This window comes from Monopterus albus, unplaced genomic scaffold, assembly GCF_001952655.1.
Source record: "Monopterus albus unplaced genomic scaffold, M_albus_1.0 scaffold40.1, whole genome shotgun sequence".
In the NCBI taxonomy this organism is placed as follows: Eukaryota; Metazoa; Chordata; class Actinopteri; order Synbranchiformes; family Synbranchidae; genus Monopterus; species Monopterus albus.
In genome coordinates, this window is record NW_018127920.1 from 5374746 (window position 1) to 5393254 (window position 18509).

Sequence of the window (18509 nt, forward strand, 5' to 3'; positions counted from 1 at the left end):
GGAGGGGGTGTTCCAACTATAGGGGGATCACACTCCTCAGCCTCCCCGGGAAAGTCTATGCCAGGGTACTGGAGAGGAGAATTCGACCGATAGTCGAACCTCGGATTCAGGAGGAACAATGTCACCAAGAAAACTTTAAACATATACTAAAACTAATACTGTTTGAAGTGGTAGTAGCAATTTATAGAGGTACCAGAAGATCTTGCCACACCCCTAGTTACAACCCAATCCAAGGTTATCACAGTAGCATTATTATTAGTCATTATTATATATGCATTTTCTTAGTGGATTTTGAAAGAGAATGTTATAGTTACTGCCAAGTATGCAATTACATTTGCAGTTTTTGTTAACTCACGCATCATTCTGTCTCCAGTTGATGGTGCACGTAGCTCCAGTGGGGTCAGGGGCATAACCAGCCCAGCCCACAATAGGCATGGAGGACCAGAACACAGCATTCAGCCAGGCTGCCAGAATAAGAAGGTTGTATGTTTGCACTGTCATTTTCTGCCCTGGAGAGAGAAATGTACATGCACAACGAAGATCAGGAAAGAAGACATCAAAAAGAAAGAAGATTGTTTGACTGGGTTGATGACATGCACTAATTAGTTTCCAATGCTTGTAACATCTAAACAGGTTCATATTTATTTTGCAGCTGCAAACTGTTCAGCATTATGCTATTTAAAGACACAGGAGAAAAAAACATTACAGGTAGTTGTAAATAAAGTTTTTAGACCATTTTGGAGGCCCTATTGCTGTTGAACTGTACTGCATTATTAATTATACTGATGGGTTTGTTTTATTTTGTCAACATCATTCATGCATTTCAGCTAGACGTAATAGAAACTGGTCTCTGTATAATGCAATACAGTTCAGCAGCAACACAAACTGCAGCCTCAAATATGATCATACAGTTGATCATACCTCATGAAAACAGTACGAACAAAAACTGAATATTAAAACATTGTGCTAAAGGATTTATTGCAGCACTCAGCCTGCAATTTGTTTTAACTATTTACACGTAACAAACTGGCGACTGAGTGTAAACTAGGGTTGCCAACAGTCCCATATTAGCTGGGATGTCCCATACAGGACATCCCTTGTTCCATATACTGACTGCTACCACTGTCAGCAAATGGGACCAGAATGCCTTTGATTCTAATTTTCCTTCACCTACACATTTGTAAATTACTAAGTCAGGACTTAAATAGGATAAAATGTAGCTACATGTTGATAATGTAAACTTTCTTTACTTACCCTAAATTAATGACACTGTGGGGTAGCTAACCTGCCATTACCCCAAGAAGAAGGTAAAGCAAGGCAGGTTTATTTATATAGGACATTTTCATATGCAATGACAATTCAAAGTGTGTAACACAATGCACATAAAACATTAAAAAGCATACAGTATATTGAGAAAACAGAATGCAAATTAGATAAAACATTAAATATTACTTAACTTCAACAATTATATGAGCAACATGCACAAGTAGATACCTAGTACTTTTAGTATAACTGTGGCAGACTGTGGATTCTTACTGTTTTCTTTATATTTTCTTTTTATATTTTAAAAAGCCTTCACCAACATGTGCTCCTTTAATATTCCTTTTAAGTACATTTCTGGACAGTAAATAATTGGATAATTAATGCAATCCAAATTGCTATTTCATTGATAATTTATTTTGATGGTTAACCATACATAATGATACAGTTTTAGTAAAGCTGCACACTAAAGGGAATATACACATTTTTGCCTTTCCAAATTAATAAGAATATGAATGTACACTGTATTTGTATAACATCATACCCACACTATTGTGGCACCATGACATGCCGCATTTTGTTCCTTATTTGGTAAGTTAGAAAGCTGGCAACCTTAGTGTATACTGTAGTCAGTTTACATTTGCATGGATAGCAGAACAGCAGTAAATAGATACCTATGTCTGGCCTGCAGATGGTGAGATAGCGATCAATGGCCACCACAGTCAGCAGGCCAATACTGGCCATACCAAAGAAAATGTTGAGAGCGGCATAGATCTGGAGACAAAAACACAGACTGTTCATAATAATGGCACTATGACTGTGATAACGGCCTGATTTGATTTCAGTTTCAATTCTAAAAGGACAATTCATTGAAACTGAAGCTGATGTTGCGTTGAGGTGTACTGGTTAAAATTAGCACATTTGTTACACACAGCAAAAACGTGAAACATTAAAATTTTTATTTCCTCCTTCTGTTTAGCACTTTAATAATCACAGTGTCTGTTTACTGATGTTTGGCTAGTGTGTCATAGATCAAGTACAGTACATTCGGAGCTGGCACCACTAAGGTGTGTTTTTGATTTATTAATTTCTATAACAGCAAGTTCATAAGCAAGGACCATGCCATCAACTGGAACAAAATGAATTTATTGGAAGAGGATGACACTACTAAGGATGGGCTCTGGAAGAGGTTGTCTACTGTTGGCTGTGAATGGTATCACCCGTGAATCATAACATTGATTATGTTAGTCTGGTTGTATAAAATGAATTCATTTCAGTCTTGTTTATATGGAGGCAAAACACAATAGTCCTCTAAAGGCACTTTACTTAGAACCCTACAATTGTAGAGAAAACCCCAACAAATCCTCTTTGAGTGAGCACTTGGCAACAGCAGGAGGAAAAAACGTCCATTAAGAAGGAAGCCTCTGACAGTACCAGGCTCTGTGGTGGGTGGCCAGCTGCATCGACCAGTTGGGATAAGTGGAAAGTGAAGAAAGAATTTAAGTTTCTCATGCCTCTTAAGAATGATGGTGACTCAGAGCTCAAACGGTAGATTGGCACTTGAGACATAAGAAGAAGAGGGTGTGTGTAAGAATCAGACATAAGGAAAAGAGGGTGTGTGTAGGATTCAGACAATGTGAATGAAACTGAAAATAGTGGAATGGGCACTGGCATGTAATGTTAGCATCTTAAAGGTCAAGGTTATGTTTCAGTTTGGGAGGCCAAGTTGAAGAGGACCAACAGCAGCTGTAGATGCCCCAAAACTAGCAAACCAGCAGAAGGGCGATATCATAGGAAAGCCGGATGCTATCTGGGTTAGACCCGTGGGCCTGAAGAAGGTCTCTGTCTCTCTCTCTCTCTCTCTCTGTCCCTCTCTTTCTGAGTAGTGGGCTGGTGGGAGAAGGGGCCAACATCCTCCTAGGCATATGGGTAAAGTTGGTGGTGAGCAGAGGGAAAGGGGGCATGGAGCCTGGAAAACTATTGCTGAGGGAAGTGGAAGCAACATTCATGAATGATGAAAAGGCAGGATGAAGGGGACAGAGGTCAGCATCCTGGTGCCCATTGAGGTAATAGATTGAGCAAAGGTAATAGAGGAAGCAGGCATCCTGGTGCCAGTGAAGTAGGGTGGAGCGGAAATTCTGGTGCCAGATGAATGAGGAAGTGACAGTGTGGAGGGGACAGCAGCTGGCATCTCAGTGCTGGCTAAGGAAATAGCAGCAAGTACCTGATGAGGGAGGGGAAAAGCTGAGCGGGAGGGATAGTAGTAAAAAAAAACTGAAGCCAGCATCACAGTACCAGTGAAGGATGGAGAAGTGGGCATCCTGTCCTCTATGAGGGAGGGGAAGTGGAAACTACAAGGACAGAGGGAAAAGAGAAAACTGGCATCCCATTGTCAGAAAAGAAGATCAGCTTCCATTCATAAAAGTCATGTCTAACGACTGGTGTCTTTGTTTTTGTTTTATTCAAGTTTCTGTTTAGTTGCATCCTCATATCACCTGGTCAAACAAATTCTGACCAATAAAGTCCGGACCTACTGTCACTGTTTCTCTATGTTCATTGCTTTATTTTTGGTGTTACTTCCTGTTTACTCACTTTAAGTGTGTCACCTTTTTACTTTCAGATCCAGTCCTGTCTCCCCCTTGATATGTGTTCCTGGTGCTATCTGAGTGTCTCCTCCCTTCTCCTTATTGACTTATCAGCCTTCATGCAAATGAGACCCCCCAAAGCTCATCCTAGTTGCCAGATTGTAGATTGCTCTCAAACCTGCCTGTTGTGTACGCCAGGCCCTATTAGCACACTTCATATTTAGAGTTCTTCTTGATATCTTTGTAGTCTTTCTCACTACAAGCTTTTTGTTTGTTGATGTCTCGGATGCCAGCTTTTTCAGCTTACCTTTTCTGACCTTTCCTAGTTACACAAGCATTTTCCTATCCTAACACTAGAAGTCTATTTTAGTATCTATTCTAAGAGACATTATCCCATGACACATGTTAATCAGGAATATGTTAACAACGGATCAACTACTGTACAGATACTGTTTGTTTTAACCACTACACTGGTAATATAGAAATCACACTGGCAACCATTTAAAATTAAAAAAAGTTGACTCAGCCTTTGTGTTGTTTTTTTCACTGGTCTTTTAAAGAGCCCATGGCTGCTCATTTTGCTCATTTCCAGCCATTTAATGTTTAATCTTGGGTACCTCTAGATTAGCTTGGCACTGCTCATAACTCTAAATAGTCTGTAATTGTTTCAGAATGATAAAATCAGAGAGCCTCTTCTTTAAAATGAGAGGACAGTTTGTGAACATACACAGCTCCTGTTGCTGGTGTTGCCTCAAAACTGAACAGCACAACGAACTGCAACAACATTAATTAATATGAATTTCTCGTCCATAGATAGGTAAACAATTGTATATGTACTGATAAAAAGATATGTGTAACACTCTTAAAAAAGTGGGTAGTTGAGAAACCCAATATTTTAACTGCCATAATGCAGACATAGTAACTTCTCCAGCCTTACAACAATTCTCTATAACATTACAGAAACAAGGCATTAACATACATGCAACATGTTTTTTAAACTTACCGTTAAGTCCCACCAAGTAGTGGAAACATCAAGTAGCTCCAAGGTCGGTAAATCCAACTGCTTCTTCCTCTGCACGACCACACACAGTCCCAAAGTAGTGAAATAAATTCAGGTGAATCGTTAATCCTCTTGTTAACCGGCATCACATCACATGCGGCAGACACACTGGCCTCAAGCAGTCAAAACAAACAGGTACTGTGCTCTGAGCTGATCATTCACTGCCTCACCTATGTTATAGATCTGCACATGGCATTTGGATAATCACCTTTATTGGCCAAGTATATTACACACAAGGAATTTGTTTCTGGTACAGAACCGATGGCAGCCATCTGCGGCGCCAACTCAACTGATGACTCTAACCATCGGGGGCAACAGGGGAAGTTCAGTGTCTTGCCCAAGGACACTTTGACACGTGGACTGCAGGCACCGAGATCTGAACCTTCAACCTTATGGTTGAGAGATGACTGCTCTACCCACCGCACTGTCGCCTCCATTTGTTCTAGGTTTCACCAAACAACCCCTCAGCTTGGAAGCTGAGGTTTCTTTTGTTCCAGTTCCCAAGTGGGTCAGCTGGAACATCAACACCGTCTCCAATCCTGTCGCCTCAAAGCCTCACCTACTCTGTCCCCGGTTGGGTCCATGAAGAATTGTCCAATGTTCCTGCTCCCTGGAGGGTCGATGCCACCATCATCCCTGTTTCTGATTGGGTTGACACTACCTTCATTCATGCTCCTCCACAACTCGATGCCACCACCAATCTAGTTCTTCAGTGGGTCGATGTCTCCACCATCCCTGTTCCTGGGTCAGTCGACAACAACATCACTCCTCCAGTCCCTGTACTTCAGTGGTTCGACACCACCTCACTCCTGGTGCCTTGGTGGATCATTGGTGACATCGCTGCTCCAGTTCCAGAATCCTAGTGGTTCACCGGTGACAACACCACTCCTGTTCCTGTGCTTCTGTGGGTGGACAACAGTGCCACCATTCCAATTACAGTCTCTTGGAGGGCCCTTGATGGCACCATCACTTGTGTTCCTGTGTTTCGTGGTGCCACTGCTCCTGTTCCTATATCCCGGAGGGTAGAGGGAGATGTTTTCACTTCTGCATCACCAAGCCAGCTCTTCTCCTACTCCACTCTGCCAGTTAACACTACTCAACTCTTCCTGCTCAGCGCAACACCTCTTAGTCTGACCAGCACTACCCTGCTTTGCCAGTCAGGCTCTTTTTTTGCCTCACCAGATCAGCACAACCCTGCCTCACTCCAACCCAGCTTACCTGCTCTGCTCCAGCCTCACCCCAGCACTGTCAGCTTGTCAGCCTCTGCTCAGCTTGCTTGTTCCACTTCAACCTTACTCCAGTGCTGCTTGCTTACCAGTATCAGCCCAGGTCACCTGCCTTCTTCTGGACTCATGCCAGTGCTGCCAGCCATCTCACTTCAGCTTGGCCTACTGGCTCCACTCTGTTCCAGTTCCACCTACCTGCTCTGTATTGCCTGTCTTTGTACTGATTTTGGTACAGATTGCTTCCAGTAAGTGCAGTTCTAGGTTCTTCATATCAAATGAAGAACTGACAGTTAAATAAAATTTTACTTGTTTTAGATTAAGATATTAATTGAAGCAACTGGGTAAAGCAATTGATATGCAACATGTTTTTTAAACTTACCGTTAAGTCCCACCAAGTAGTGGAAGCATCACTCCCTTTCAAGTAGCTCCAACTGGTGGTCACTGCGCCTTCCTCCACACGACCACACACAGTCCCAAAGTAGTGAAATAAATTAAAATTTGTAATTTGATATTACAAATTATAAAGGCAATTATAAAGTTGAATAAACTTGGCATTTAGTGTATTGAACTTAAAATAACAAGTCTAGCCCCTCAGGTTTTCATTGCACATTGCTTTATATTTTCAAGGCAACTGGTTTCCTCAAAATTTTTAAGTAAATTCAACTTATCCAGGTTTACAGTGTGTAGAATGTCAGTTTCTTGTATTGCTGGAGGAATTTGAGTAATCATTTTTTGGGTTTACAGTACTGAAGTCTCCAGCAATAATAATGTTTTTAATGTCATGCAGAAAGGAACAAAAGGTTATACAAAAAAAAACAGGTAATCATTATTAGGGTTGTAGATATTGATAAGTGTGTATGTTGTGTGGTTAATCAAAACATTAACGATGATAAATCTTCCTTCTGGGTCAATGATGGATGTGTTATGGACCAGTGAGATGTTTTTTTTTTAGAATTGAGACACCTCACTGCCTGCTATTGTAAGTTGATGAGAATAGTTTTTTTAAAATGTTTAAATGTGAGGTTTTGTAGTTCAGGATTTGTTAGGATTTTCCTGTAAGAAACAAATATATGCCTTTAATTTCATCAAATGGTTAATGATTTTAATTTAATGATTTTGGCCTGGGTCCGGAAGCCTCACATATTCCATGATACTAATTTAAGTTTAATTGTTTGTTAAATATGTCTGCTTTTGTGAAGTTAAAAATAAATTAATTAATTTTTTTAAAGTTTTTTTAAAATATAAAATTAGCATACAGTATATTCTGAAGAGGGAGATAAGATAAGAGGAATGAGGGGGAGGAGGAGAAGAGGAGATGCCGGAGGGGAGAAGGGCTGGCACCCTTGTAAGGCTGCAACTGTGGGCGTACCAAACGCCACTCCTGGCAATACATCTAGCTAATCTTTGTTCCCTAGCTAATAAAATGGATTAACTGCTGCTCGTCAATCAGACTAACTCAGATTTTTCACATTCTGTGGCATTATGCGTTGTGGGAACGTGGCTCAATGACTCCCTGACGAGGCTGTTCAGCTGCCAGGAGTTCAAACCTACAGAGCACATCAAGTGAAGGAACTGTCTGGAAAAAAGAGATGAAGAGGCATCTGTTTTTACATTAATGGAGGTTGGTGTAGGGACATTACAGTGCTGGAGAGAACTTGTAACTCAGACTTAGACACATTATTCATTAACTGTAAATCTTTTTTTCTCCTAGAGAATTTTCCTCGTTTATCCTGGTTGGTACTTATATTTCTCCACAGGCCTGTGTTAGGAATGCATTGCAACTCCTAGCCAACCAGATAATAAGTATGGAAGAGAAACACCCAGACTCCCTGCTTATTATTTTGGGTGATTTTAACAGTGCAAACCTTACTCACAAATTGCCCAAATACAGACAACATGTCAGTTGTCCTACCAGGGACAAAAACACGCTGGACCAATGTTACACAGTAATCGCTCTGTTCCCTGTGCAGCTCTTGGGCTTTTGGACCACTGCATGATCCACCTCATCCCCACTTATAGGCAGAAACCTAAAGCTGCAAAGCCTGTGGTCAAAAAGGTGAAAATATGGACTGAAGAGGCTAAGTCAAAGCTACAGGCCTGCTTTGACTGTACAAACTGGGGTGTCTTTGAGGCTGCAGCTACAGTCCTGGATGAGTATACTGACATGGTGACATCATATATTAGCTTCTGTCAGGACATGTGTGTGCCCATTAAAACTCTCTGCACATACAATAACAATAAACGTTGGTTCACAGTGAAGCTCAAACAGCTCCAGTGGGGACAGGACCCTGTATGACCAGACTAGAAACACACTGACAAAGGAGATCAGAGTAGCAAAGAGGAGCTATTTGGAAAGGCTGAAAATCAGTGTTGGGCCAACGAACCATTGTCAGTGTGGAGGAACCTACAGAACATCACTGGGTACAGGAGACCTCCCCACCCTGCTGTAGAGAGCCATCAGCTGGCTGACGCGCTGAATGAGTTCTATTGCAGTTTTGAAAGGCAAAACTCTACACCCCTCTCTCACCTCATCTTGGACCCACAACCAGCAGTTGCTTCCTCTAGAGCTACATCTCCCCCCATCAGCCAACCACCTCTGAGGATATGTGAAAGAGATGTGTGTCTCCTTTTTAGGAAACAAAGGATCAGTAAGGCGCCAGGCCCAGATAGTGTGACCCCCCTCCTGCCTGAAAGTCTGTGCTGACCAGTTGGCTCTCATCTTCACGCAAATCTTCAATAGATCACTGGAACTTTGTGTAGTTCCCTCCTGTTTTAAATGCTCCACCATCATCCCAGTTCCCAAGAAACCCTCCATCAGGGAACTCAGTGGCTACAGACCTATCACCCTGACATCTGTAGTCATGAAGTGTTTTTGAGAGACTGGTACTGGCCCGCCTGAAGGCAATCACAGGCCCCCAGCTAGATTCCCTGTAGTTTGCTTACTGAACAAATAGGTCAGTGGATGATGCAGTCAACATGGCACTGCACTACACCCTGCAACACCTTGACTCACCAGGGACCTGAGCTAACACCATCATCCTAGACATCCTGTACTGCAAACTTACCCAGCTCACTGTGCCTGCCCCCACCTGTCAGTGGATCATCAGCTTTCTGATGGACAGGAAGCAGCAGGAAAGCTGGGGAAAACCGCATCCAGCACCCGGACTATCAGCACAGGTGCCCCCCAGGGATGTGTGCTCTCCCTGCTGTTCTTCTCCCTCTATACTAATGATTGCACCTCAGGAGACCCCTCTGTAAAAGTCATGAAGTTTGCAGACGACATAACAATCATCGGCCTCATTCAAGACGGTGACGAGTCAGCCTACAAAGGTTGAACAGCTGGCCCTGTGATGTGTTCATAACAACCTGGAGCTGAACACACGGAAGACAATGGAGATGATAGTGGATTTTAGGAGGAGCTCCCCCACAATATCTCCAATTACTATACTCAGCAGCACTGTTTCAGTTGTGGAGTCCTACAAGTTCCTGGGCTCCACAATCTCTTGGGACTTGAAGTGGACAATCAAAATCTGTGCCATCATTAAAAAGGCGCAGTAGAGGATGTACTTCCTTTCTTCAGCTCAGGAAGTTCAACCTGCCTCAGGAGCTGTTGATTGAGTTCAATAGGGGAATCATCAAGTCTTTTCTTTGCACTTCCATCACTGTCTGGTTTGGCTCAGCAACCAAACACAGGACAGGAACAGACTCCAGAGGACAGTCAGAACGGCAGAGAAAATCACCGGTGCCAGACTGCCCTCCATGGAGGACTTGTACATCTTACAGGTCAAAAGGAGGGCAGAGAAAATTTCTGCAGACCCCTCACACCCTGGACACAAACTCTTTGAACTCCCCCCCTACTGGACAGCACTACAGGTCAATGGACGCCAAATCAACCAGACACAGAAACAGTTTCTTCCCCCGAGTTATTACATTGATGAACAGCTAGTCTATGTTGCTCTTTTAACTTGTACATATGTTTTATTTATTTATTTTGTTTTTATTTTGTGCACATCGGGGGCCACTGGGCTGGAATCAAATTCCTTGTATTTTTGAGATACCTGTCAATAAAGTTTATGCTTATGCTTAAATGAAAATGTGAAGTTGATGTTTGTGTTTATGTATGTGTATACATAACATATAGGTGTTTGTTAGTGGAGGGTAAGGTTGAAGACAAATTAAAAAAATAGACAAATATACACACAAATAATCATGGATTGTTTCTGAAGAAATGGCTTCTTGTCATTGTTTACATAAGCGGGGCTAGTTGTAGTTCAGTGTTAAAACCGACCCAAACCTTGGAGTCTGAACTTCAGACTAGCTAGCGCTTGCTGTGGGCTTGTCAGATATTTCAAAAATGGTACAAAGCTGTAGGGAACAAGATGGTGATTAAAATAATATAAGGTTGGATGTTGTGATTTACACATACACATTACTAACTGAAAAATACCTGTAAAGAATAAAAAAAAATACTTTTCCGCTCTGGCACCTATTCCCTCAAAAGAGACAGATCTTTCTGAATTTTTGCAGGAGAGCATGGCTAGCAACTATGGTAATGTGACTGGAAGCATACACTACTAGACCGTTGCTACGATTTGTCCCACATTAGGCTGTACCCTGCGCTCCCCTACCCAATTTTGTCTGTATAAGATTCAAAAGGAACTTGAGATATTGTCATTATTGGATGCCCTGGGAATTCAGTTTAATTTAATTCAGTTTTAGTTGTATAGCACCATTTCACAAAAATTATCTCAGGGCACATTACTAGGTAAGGTCTAGATCTTACAGTTTTATAGAAAAAAAAACAAATCCCCCTTGTGCAATGGGCTGACCTACCTGACAACCAGTGTAGCCAAATTTCCAACTCCCATGGATGTCTGAGGCAGCTGACATGGGATAGCCTATAGCAGCCACTCCAATGTCAGTAAAAGCTAGGTTGATTATAATGAAGTTGGTGGCCGTGCGGAGGTCCTTGAACTTTAAAAACATTAGCAGCACTATTGTGTTGCTTGTTAAACTGATGAAACCTGAGAAGAAAAAAGCAGACATGAAAATGTAAAAAGCAAGCAATAAATACAATTAAAAATATTATTTCTAGATGAAAACGAATCTAGCCACAGGGGTTTCAAGCCAGTGACTTCTGTGCTGGTCCCAAGCCCAGATAAAGAGAGAGGGTTGTGTCAAGAAGAGCATCTGATGTAAAACATGCCAAATTTAAACATAATCAGCCAGCAGTGCCTTCCTGGTTGCCAGTCTGTTGAGGTGTATTCCCAAACATTTTGGCCTTGCATCTCATTCTGACAAAGAGATTGCTTGCTACTCGACATTGTTTCTGGTTCCTGAGCAGCATTCATCCTCCCTCACTATGGTGTTCCTGCCACAGCCACCTTAATTGTAAGCTGCGGAACCTCCAGCTGCACTGGCCATGTTTTCCTGTCCCCGTCCGGCCAGCAGTGCTGTTATCCACCTTTTCTCGGCACCTGACCTGTGAGTTTCTGGCTCCCAGCTACCCTAGCTGTGTTACCTGTTCTAGTTGTTTTCTGCTGTGTGTTCCTGAATGAATGGCTAGCCACACTGGTCCCCACCTGTCTCCATTGCCTTCCCTGTGAGCCTCTGAATCTCCAGTTTCCCCAGCTGTGTGGCCAGTTCTCACAGTTCTCAGCTTGCTTCAAACTGCCTCTGCCTGCCTCGACCCACCACCATCAAGAGACCCTACCTGCTGTTGCCAATCTTGCTAACGAGCACATGGACACATGGAACAAAAAACATAACCTCCTGGTGGTAATGAACAACAATGGCCCAAGCACAGAACCTTGAGGAACCCCACAAGTTACCCTCACAAGTTTTGAATTTGAATTATTTATGTTTATATACTGATATCTGTTTTCTAAGTAACTACATAACCAGCAATGGGCCATCCCTCTAATGCCATACCTTACAAATTTTATTAATTACAATTTATATTCAATGGTATCAAATGCTTTTTGTAGATCAAGGAAAATTCCCACTGTGTAGTATGACTTTTTATGGCATTTGATATTTCTTCTATAAAATCTATTCATGCTAATGAAATGGTCCTGTTTTAATAAAACCATATTGTTGTTCACAGAGAATGTTATCTTAAAATCGCTTAATATTCAAACAAATAGTTTTCCAATATTTTGGAGAACTGTGACAGCAAGAAAACTGGTCTATAATTTGTTAAAACATGTTTACCTCCAGCTTTGCATACTAGAATAACCATTGCTATTTCCCTTTTATTAGGACATTTTCCAATTGAAAAAGACATATTATAAATATGGGTCTTTGGTTTCACAATTTAATCAATAATATTTTTAATAAAACACATCAAGTCCATTCCAATCAGGAATTTTTTTTTATTTGATTTCAAAGATTCAAGATTCAAAGTGTTTACTGTCACATGCACAGTATGGAAATGCATGTCCCTGCACAATGAAATTCTTCCTTTGCTGTCCACACTGAATGCCAAACAACACAAGTGAAATATAAAGTAGCTAAATGACATAAAGATCTATAGGCACTTCAACCAGTGAGTGAAAAGAAATATAATAAAAGTATATAGAAAAAATATAATGAGAACACAATGAGAGATAATGTATTCTGCATCAGAGCAGTAGCTGCAATAGTCAGCAGTAATGAGAACACAATAAGAGATCATTTATGCTACATCGAAGCTGTATGTGCAACAGTCAGCAGTGAGTTTGAAATTATGCATGTACAGATAATGTATGTGCAACTGAGCATGTACACAGGTGAACATGAAGTAATCCCTGATTGTAAACCCCTGTTAGCTGTTTAGGAGCCTGATGGCAGTCGGAAAGAAAAAGTTTTTCAGTCTAGAACAGTGGTCCCCAACCCCCGGGCCGCGGACCGGTACCGGTCCGTGGATCAATTGGTACCGGGCCGTACAAGAAATTATTAATTATTTCCGTTTTATTTATTATCTGAGTATGAACGATCTTTTATTTTGAAAAATGACCGCATTCTCTCGGTTACATCTCGGTCACTTGAGCGCCAAAACTGGCTTACTTGTGGACATATTCAGCCTGCTCAATGAACTCAATCTGTCACTTCAGGGGAAAATGACAACTGTCTTCAAGTTGGCAGATAAAGTAGCTGCATTTAAAGCCAAACTGGATTTGTGGGGACGGCGCGTCAACAGAGGCATTTTGGACATGTTTCAAACATGAGACTTTGGGTGAGACTGAGCCTGAGTCTTCATTCTCCCAGCTGGTGCACGATCACATGTCTTTGCTTTTAAAAGAGTTCGAGCGCTACTTCCCAACCACAAAGGACCCACGAACTGCCAAGGAAGGGATCCGCAACCCATTTGTCAACAAACCAGGTGAATCCAGCAGGTCTGTGCAAGAAGAAGATCAACTGCTGGAGATCGCAAATGACGGCGGCCTTAAAAGTATGTTCGAGACAACAACTCTGCCGGTGTTCTGGATTAAAAATACCGAGATCGCCACCACAGCACTGAAAACCCTGTTGCCATTTCCGACATCCTATCTGTGTGAAGCGGTTTTTCTGCAGTGACAGCAACAAAACAAAACAACGGAGTAGACTGAACATAAGTTTTGAGGATGAGGCAGTTCTCCTGCAGACTCTGTGCTGGTAGATACTCTGCAGAGAGGGCAGTGGAGTCCTGGTGATCTTCTCCACAGTCTTTACCACTCTCTGCAGGCGCTTGTGGTCCATAGCAGTAGTGCTGCCATACCAGACAGTGATGCAGCTGGTCAAGATGCTCTCAACAATGCAGCTGTAGAAGTTGCTGAGGATCCTAGGCGACATGCCAAACCTCCTCAGCCTCCTCGGGAAATATAGCCGCCATTGGGCCTTCTTGACCAGCTGTGTGGTGTTAAGTGTTCAGGTGAAGTCCTCGCTGATGTGGACGCCCAGGTATTTGAAGCTGCTCACCCTCTCCACCTCGAGCCCCCAGATGAACAGTGTCTGATGAGATGTGCTCGTCTTCCTCATGTCTACTGTCACTGTATCAATTATTTCTTTTTCCTCAGTTCCTCTAATAAACATTGTGTGGGTATTTATGTTAATAATATTACAATCAACGCCATCTTTATTGGGTTCAGTGATTGCGTTGCTTTGAATCCCACATTAACAAAGAAATCATTAAATATACTGTATCTGGAACTAAAATAGTATCCTTATTTATTATATCATGAAGGATAATAAGGATAATCACCTTTATTTGGCCAAGTATGTTACACACAAGGAATTTGTTTCCAGTACAGAACCGAGGCAGCCATTTGCAGCACCAACTCAACCAATGGCTCTAACCATCGGGGGCAATCAAGGTAGTTAGGGTAACTTGTTTTAATTTTATCCTTTCTAAGAATAAAAAAAAATGTAGGGACAGGATCCTGTACAGGCAGGCCAGGAATACACTGACAAGGAAGATCACATTAGCAAAGAGGAGCTACTTTGAAAAGCCAGGTTTCGGCGAATGATTCTTCATCTGTGTGGCGAAACCGGAAAACATCACTGGCTACAGGGCACCACCCCCTAGTGGTGGAAGGTGAATGTGAAGGCGAAGATGAGGTCAATGTGTTTTATTGTAAAATCTGTGAAAAGGATGTGTGTGTGGCCTTTTAAAAAATCTAAAGATCAGCTCAACAATCTTGTGCTGAACAGCTGGCCTTCATCTTCATATTTCTCTTCAACAGATCACTGGAACTGTGTGACATCCCCTCCTGCTTCAAATGCTCCATCATTTACACAATCTGATTAAGATGTGGAAGATAAACAACGTGTTTTACAGTGCAGAGGAAACTGCACCAACTGGGGAGCAGGCCAGTACAGTCAGAAAACAGCAGTCAGAGGCAGCTGAAACACTTTCATCTAAGAGTAAACGTAGTTACACTTATTATTATTAAACTTCAGTTAGTATGTGTAAATCTCAAATATTTTGATGTGGATATCATTTAGTTTAGCCCTTTTTTAATGAATGACATGCACATTCATTTCTTATTTCTGTCATTTTACCAATTATTATTTGTTATTTATTAAAACAGGACTCTTAATAGATGAATGTTCTTAATTTGTATACAGCCAATATTACATATAAAATTGATAATCGTCCTCTCAGCTCCTCCCAGCTTTGTATTTTTACTTTGAAATTTGTGAGCCGTGTTCAGTGTATATTATAACAATGCCTCAAAGCAGCCTCTTTTGAAATGTCACTTACCACTGGGACTGATTTTATTTGACTGTACAAAGTTCTATATAAGAAGACAGTATTGACAGATACCATTGAAACAACAAAATACTCACATTATTCATCACAGTCACAATGAAATGTATCTATTTATAATGCCATTGCTTATCTATTGTTTGTTACCTGCAGTAATAAGATATCCAGCCACTATGTTGTGCTCCAGTTGGGTAAAGGCACTTTTCCCCCCATAAGGTACAACATCATCTGAAATATTAACTCCAGAGTCAATACCCATTTTCTGAGATGAAGAAAACCTGCACTTGATTGTAGTAAGCAGTCTTCCTGCTCACAGCATTAACAGATAATAAAAAGTCTGAACAAAAGAGAAATTGGGGATCAGTATTGCAAAATGCTCCTTTTATCTAAAATCTCCAGGGCATTGTGGAGAGGTGGGGTGAAAGAGATTATTACAAAACACTGCCTGCTCTATGTAACGTGGGCAGCACGGCTGCACAAGAGAGGATTAGCTCTCACGTGGTGTTGCTTTCAAATTGGACTCTGGTCAACTGAAGTTGAGCTAAAGCTGCATTAACTAACTTCTCCCTCCAATTCTTTTACCGAGAAGGGTGAAGCGAGAGTCAAAACAAATTCGAGCAGTATCCCCTGCTCTTCTCCCTCCGCTCCTCTTTGCTCCTCCTGAACTGTCTCTGAAACTACATCATATCAAATCAATCAAATCAAATTTATTTATATAGCACTTTAAAAGCAACAGTGACCTGTAACACCGTCCAGAGGGGAAGAGTTCAAAGGGTTTGTGTCCAGGGTGTGAGGCGTCTGCAGTATTCTTCTTTGCCCTCCTTTTGACCTGTGAGGTGTACAGGTCCTCCATGGAGGGCAGGCTTGCACCAATGATTTTTCCTGCAGTCCTGACTGTCCGCTTAAGTCTCTTCTTGTCCTGTTTGGTTGCTGAGCCAAACCAGACAGTGATAGATGAGCAGAGAACAAAACTCGATGATTCCTCTGTAGAACTGTATTAGTAGCTCCCGGGGCCGGTTGAGCTTCCTGAGCTGGAGAAGGATATTGGCGCACTGCTGATATTGGATGTCCACTTCAGGTCCTGGGAGACAGTGGAGCCCAGGAACTTGTAGGACTCTACTACTAATACAGTGTTGCCAAGTATGGTGAGGGAGCTCTTCCTAAATTCCACTGTCATCTCCATTGTATTGAGCATGTTCAGCTCCAGGCTGTTGCAACCACAGAACGGGGCCAGTTGTTCAACTTCCCATCTGTAGGCCGACTCATCACCATCTCGGATGAGACTGATGACCGTTGTATCATCTGCACACTTTAGGAGTTTAAAAGGGGGGTCTCCTGAAGTGCAGCATATGTAAGTCTTGATAAACCTTTAGCTTTGGCTAAGAGAGTTCTGCCTTTCAGTGACAAATCTCTTTGGAGCCACATATTTAATTTTTTCTGTGTTTTTTCAATTATGGGTTTAAAGTTGTCACTGCATCTAGAGCACAGATCCCTGGAAATAATAACACCTAAGTAGGAGATCTTATCTTTGATAGGGATGTTACAAATTGCATTTAATTCACAGTTTTTGATAGCCAAAAGCTCACATTTTTTAAAATTAAGACAGAGACCTGAAGCTTTAGAGAATGGCTCAAGAATATTTAAGAGCTCTTCCTAAATTCCACTGTCATCTCCAATGTTTTATATATGTTCAGCTCCAGGTTGCTGGGACCACACCACAGGGCCAGCTGTTCAACCTCCCATCTGTAGGCCTGCTTGTCACTGCTTCGGATGAGACCAATGACTGTTGTGTTGGCTCCTTCGAGATGCAGTTGTTTGTGTAAAGGCAAAACAGCAGTGGGAAGAACACATATTCAAAAGTGTTGCTAATATTCTGTCCCTCTCATGTGTGTAGCTGGGGAGGACAAAAATAGAAAGACACACCTGAAGCTTTAGAGAATGGCTCAAGAATATTTAAGGCTATAGGTATTTGAGAGGCATCTCTAAGGAACAGTGTGATATTATCTGCTACCTGATTGATCTTGATTACTCTACTGGCTATAGAAATGCCTTTTAGCTGCTTTGGATGTAGCAAGATACAAGTTGACCTGCTAGTAGAAACAGATATACTGTACAATCCGTTTGCTTTAGAATACAATGTTTCAATACATTTGCAGAAGTAAGACCCAAATTCAGATGCTTCAAGGATAGAGAAAATAAATTGTGATCAATGTTATCAAACACCTTATAGTATAAGAATGTTAGGTTATTTCTTAGTTAGATAGATATTCAGAGATTTGTTGTCTAGAAATGTTTAGTGGAGACAGGATGTCTAGCTCAGGCTGGTAACTGCTCAGTTTAATTTCATGTGCTTGCAGTGCAGACTGCATGTAGGCCAAGGTTACAGGCAAAGAGCTGTTAGTATTAACTGTAATGCTAATCTTAATATTTGTCTTAATGTGTAATGTCATGTCAAATTGTTCTAGATACACACCACAAATCAACAGCCACACACCTTGACTTTTCCTCATGTTTTGGCTAACGTTATGGTCAGCTGCAAGCTGGCATATCAGGTGACGTCACGGTTTGACGCCCCTGCGTAGCATGGGCTAGCCCAAAATGATTAAAATTATATAGGTTTCATGGTCCAGGGTCTTGCATCTTCCAAGCTGCCTGCGCGCAGGTTGGTGGTGGGAGAGATCTGGACGTGTAATGTTAATTTTACCTGTGATCCTCTGAATAAACCAGTACGGTTATTTTTTATAAAATCTAAAGCGGTCTACTTCGTCTTTGTGAGTTTCTGGTTTGAAAGAGCCGGAAGAAGCTTTGTAAATGAAACAGAGCTTATAATACACACCGTCAGAGTGTAAGAGTTGATGAAACTGAGCCAGAAGGACATCATTTTTGGACCTCTAACAAGCACTGGTGCATGTGTTTGTTTTAGTAATGCTTTTAATTTAATTGCACCATTATAATTGCACATTCCTTCATTTTTTTCCATATTTTTTGTTTTTCCTTATTCTTACTTTGTATATTAGAGTTTGGTTTAATTTTAATAAAAACATTTCTGAATCAATTCCATTCTCATTTTTTAAAGGGTGCGGGAGTTGTATGTTGCAGTGGGGGGGTGGGGGTGGGGGGTGTAAATACCTGCCCAATAACCAAGTCAC

At 41.6% G+C, this 18509-nt stretch overlaps 1 protein-coding gene across 1 annotated transcript in view; it reads right to left on the reverse strand.

The window, feature by feature from the left end:
• Positions 1-15658, reverse strand: part of rrh (retinal pigment epithelium-derived rhodopsin homolog) — a 30852-nt gene extending 15194 nt beyond the window's left edge. The window contains exons 1-4 of the mRNA XM_020599388.1: positions 15508-15658; positions 10965-11155; positions 1935-2034; positions 356-509 (exon numbers count right to left, since the gene is read on the reverse strand). Of these exons, the coding sequence (XP_020455044.1) occupies positions 356-509; positions 1935-2034; positions 10965-11155; positions 15508-15619 (557 nt within the window). The 5' untranslated portion in view covers positions 15620-15658. The remainder of the gene's footprint in view (positions 1-355; positions 510-1934; positions 2035-10964; positions 11156-15507) is intronic.
• Positions 15659-18509: the final 2851 nt, after the last annotated feature.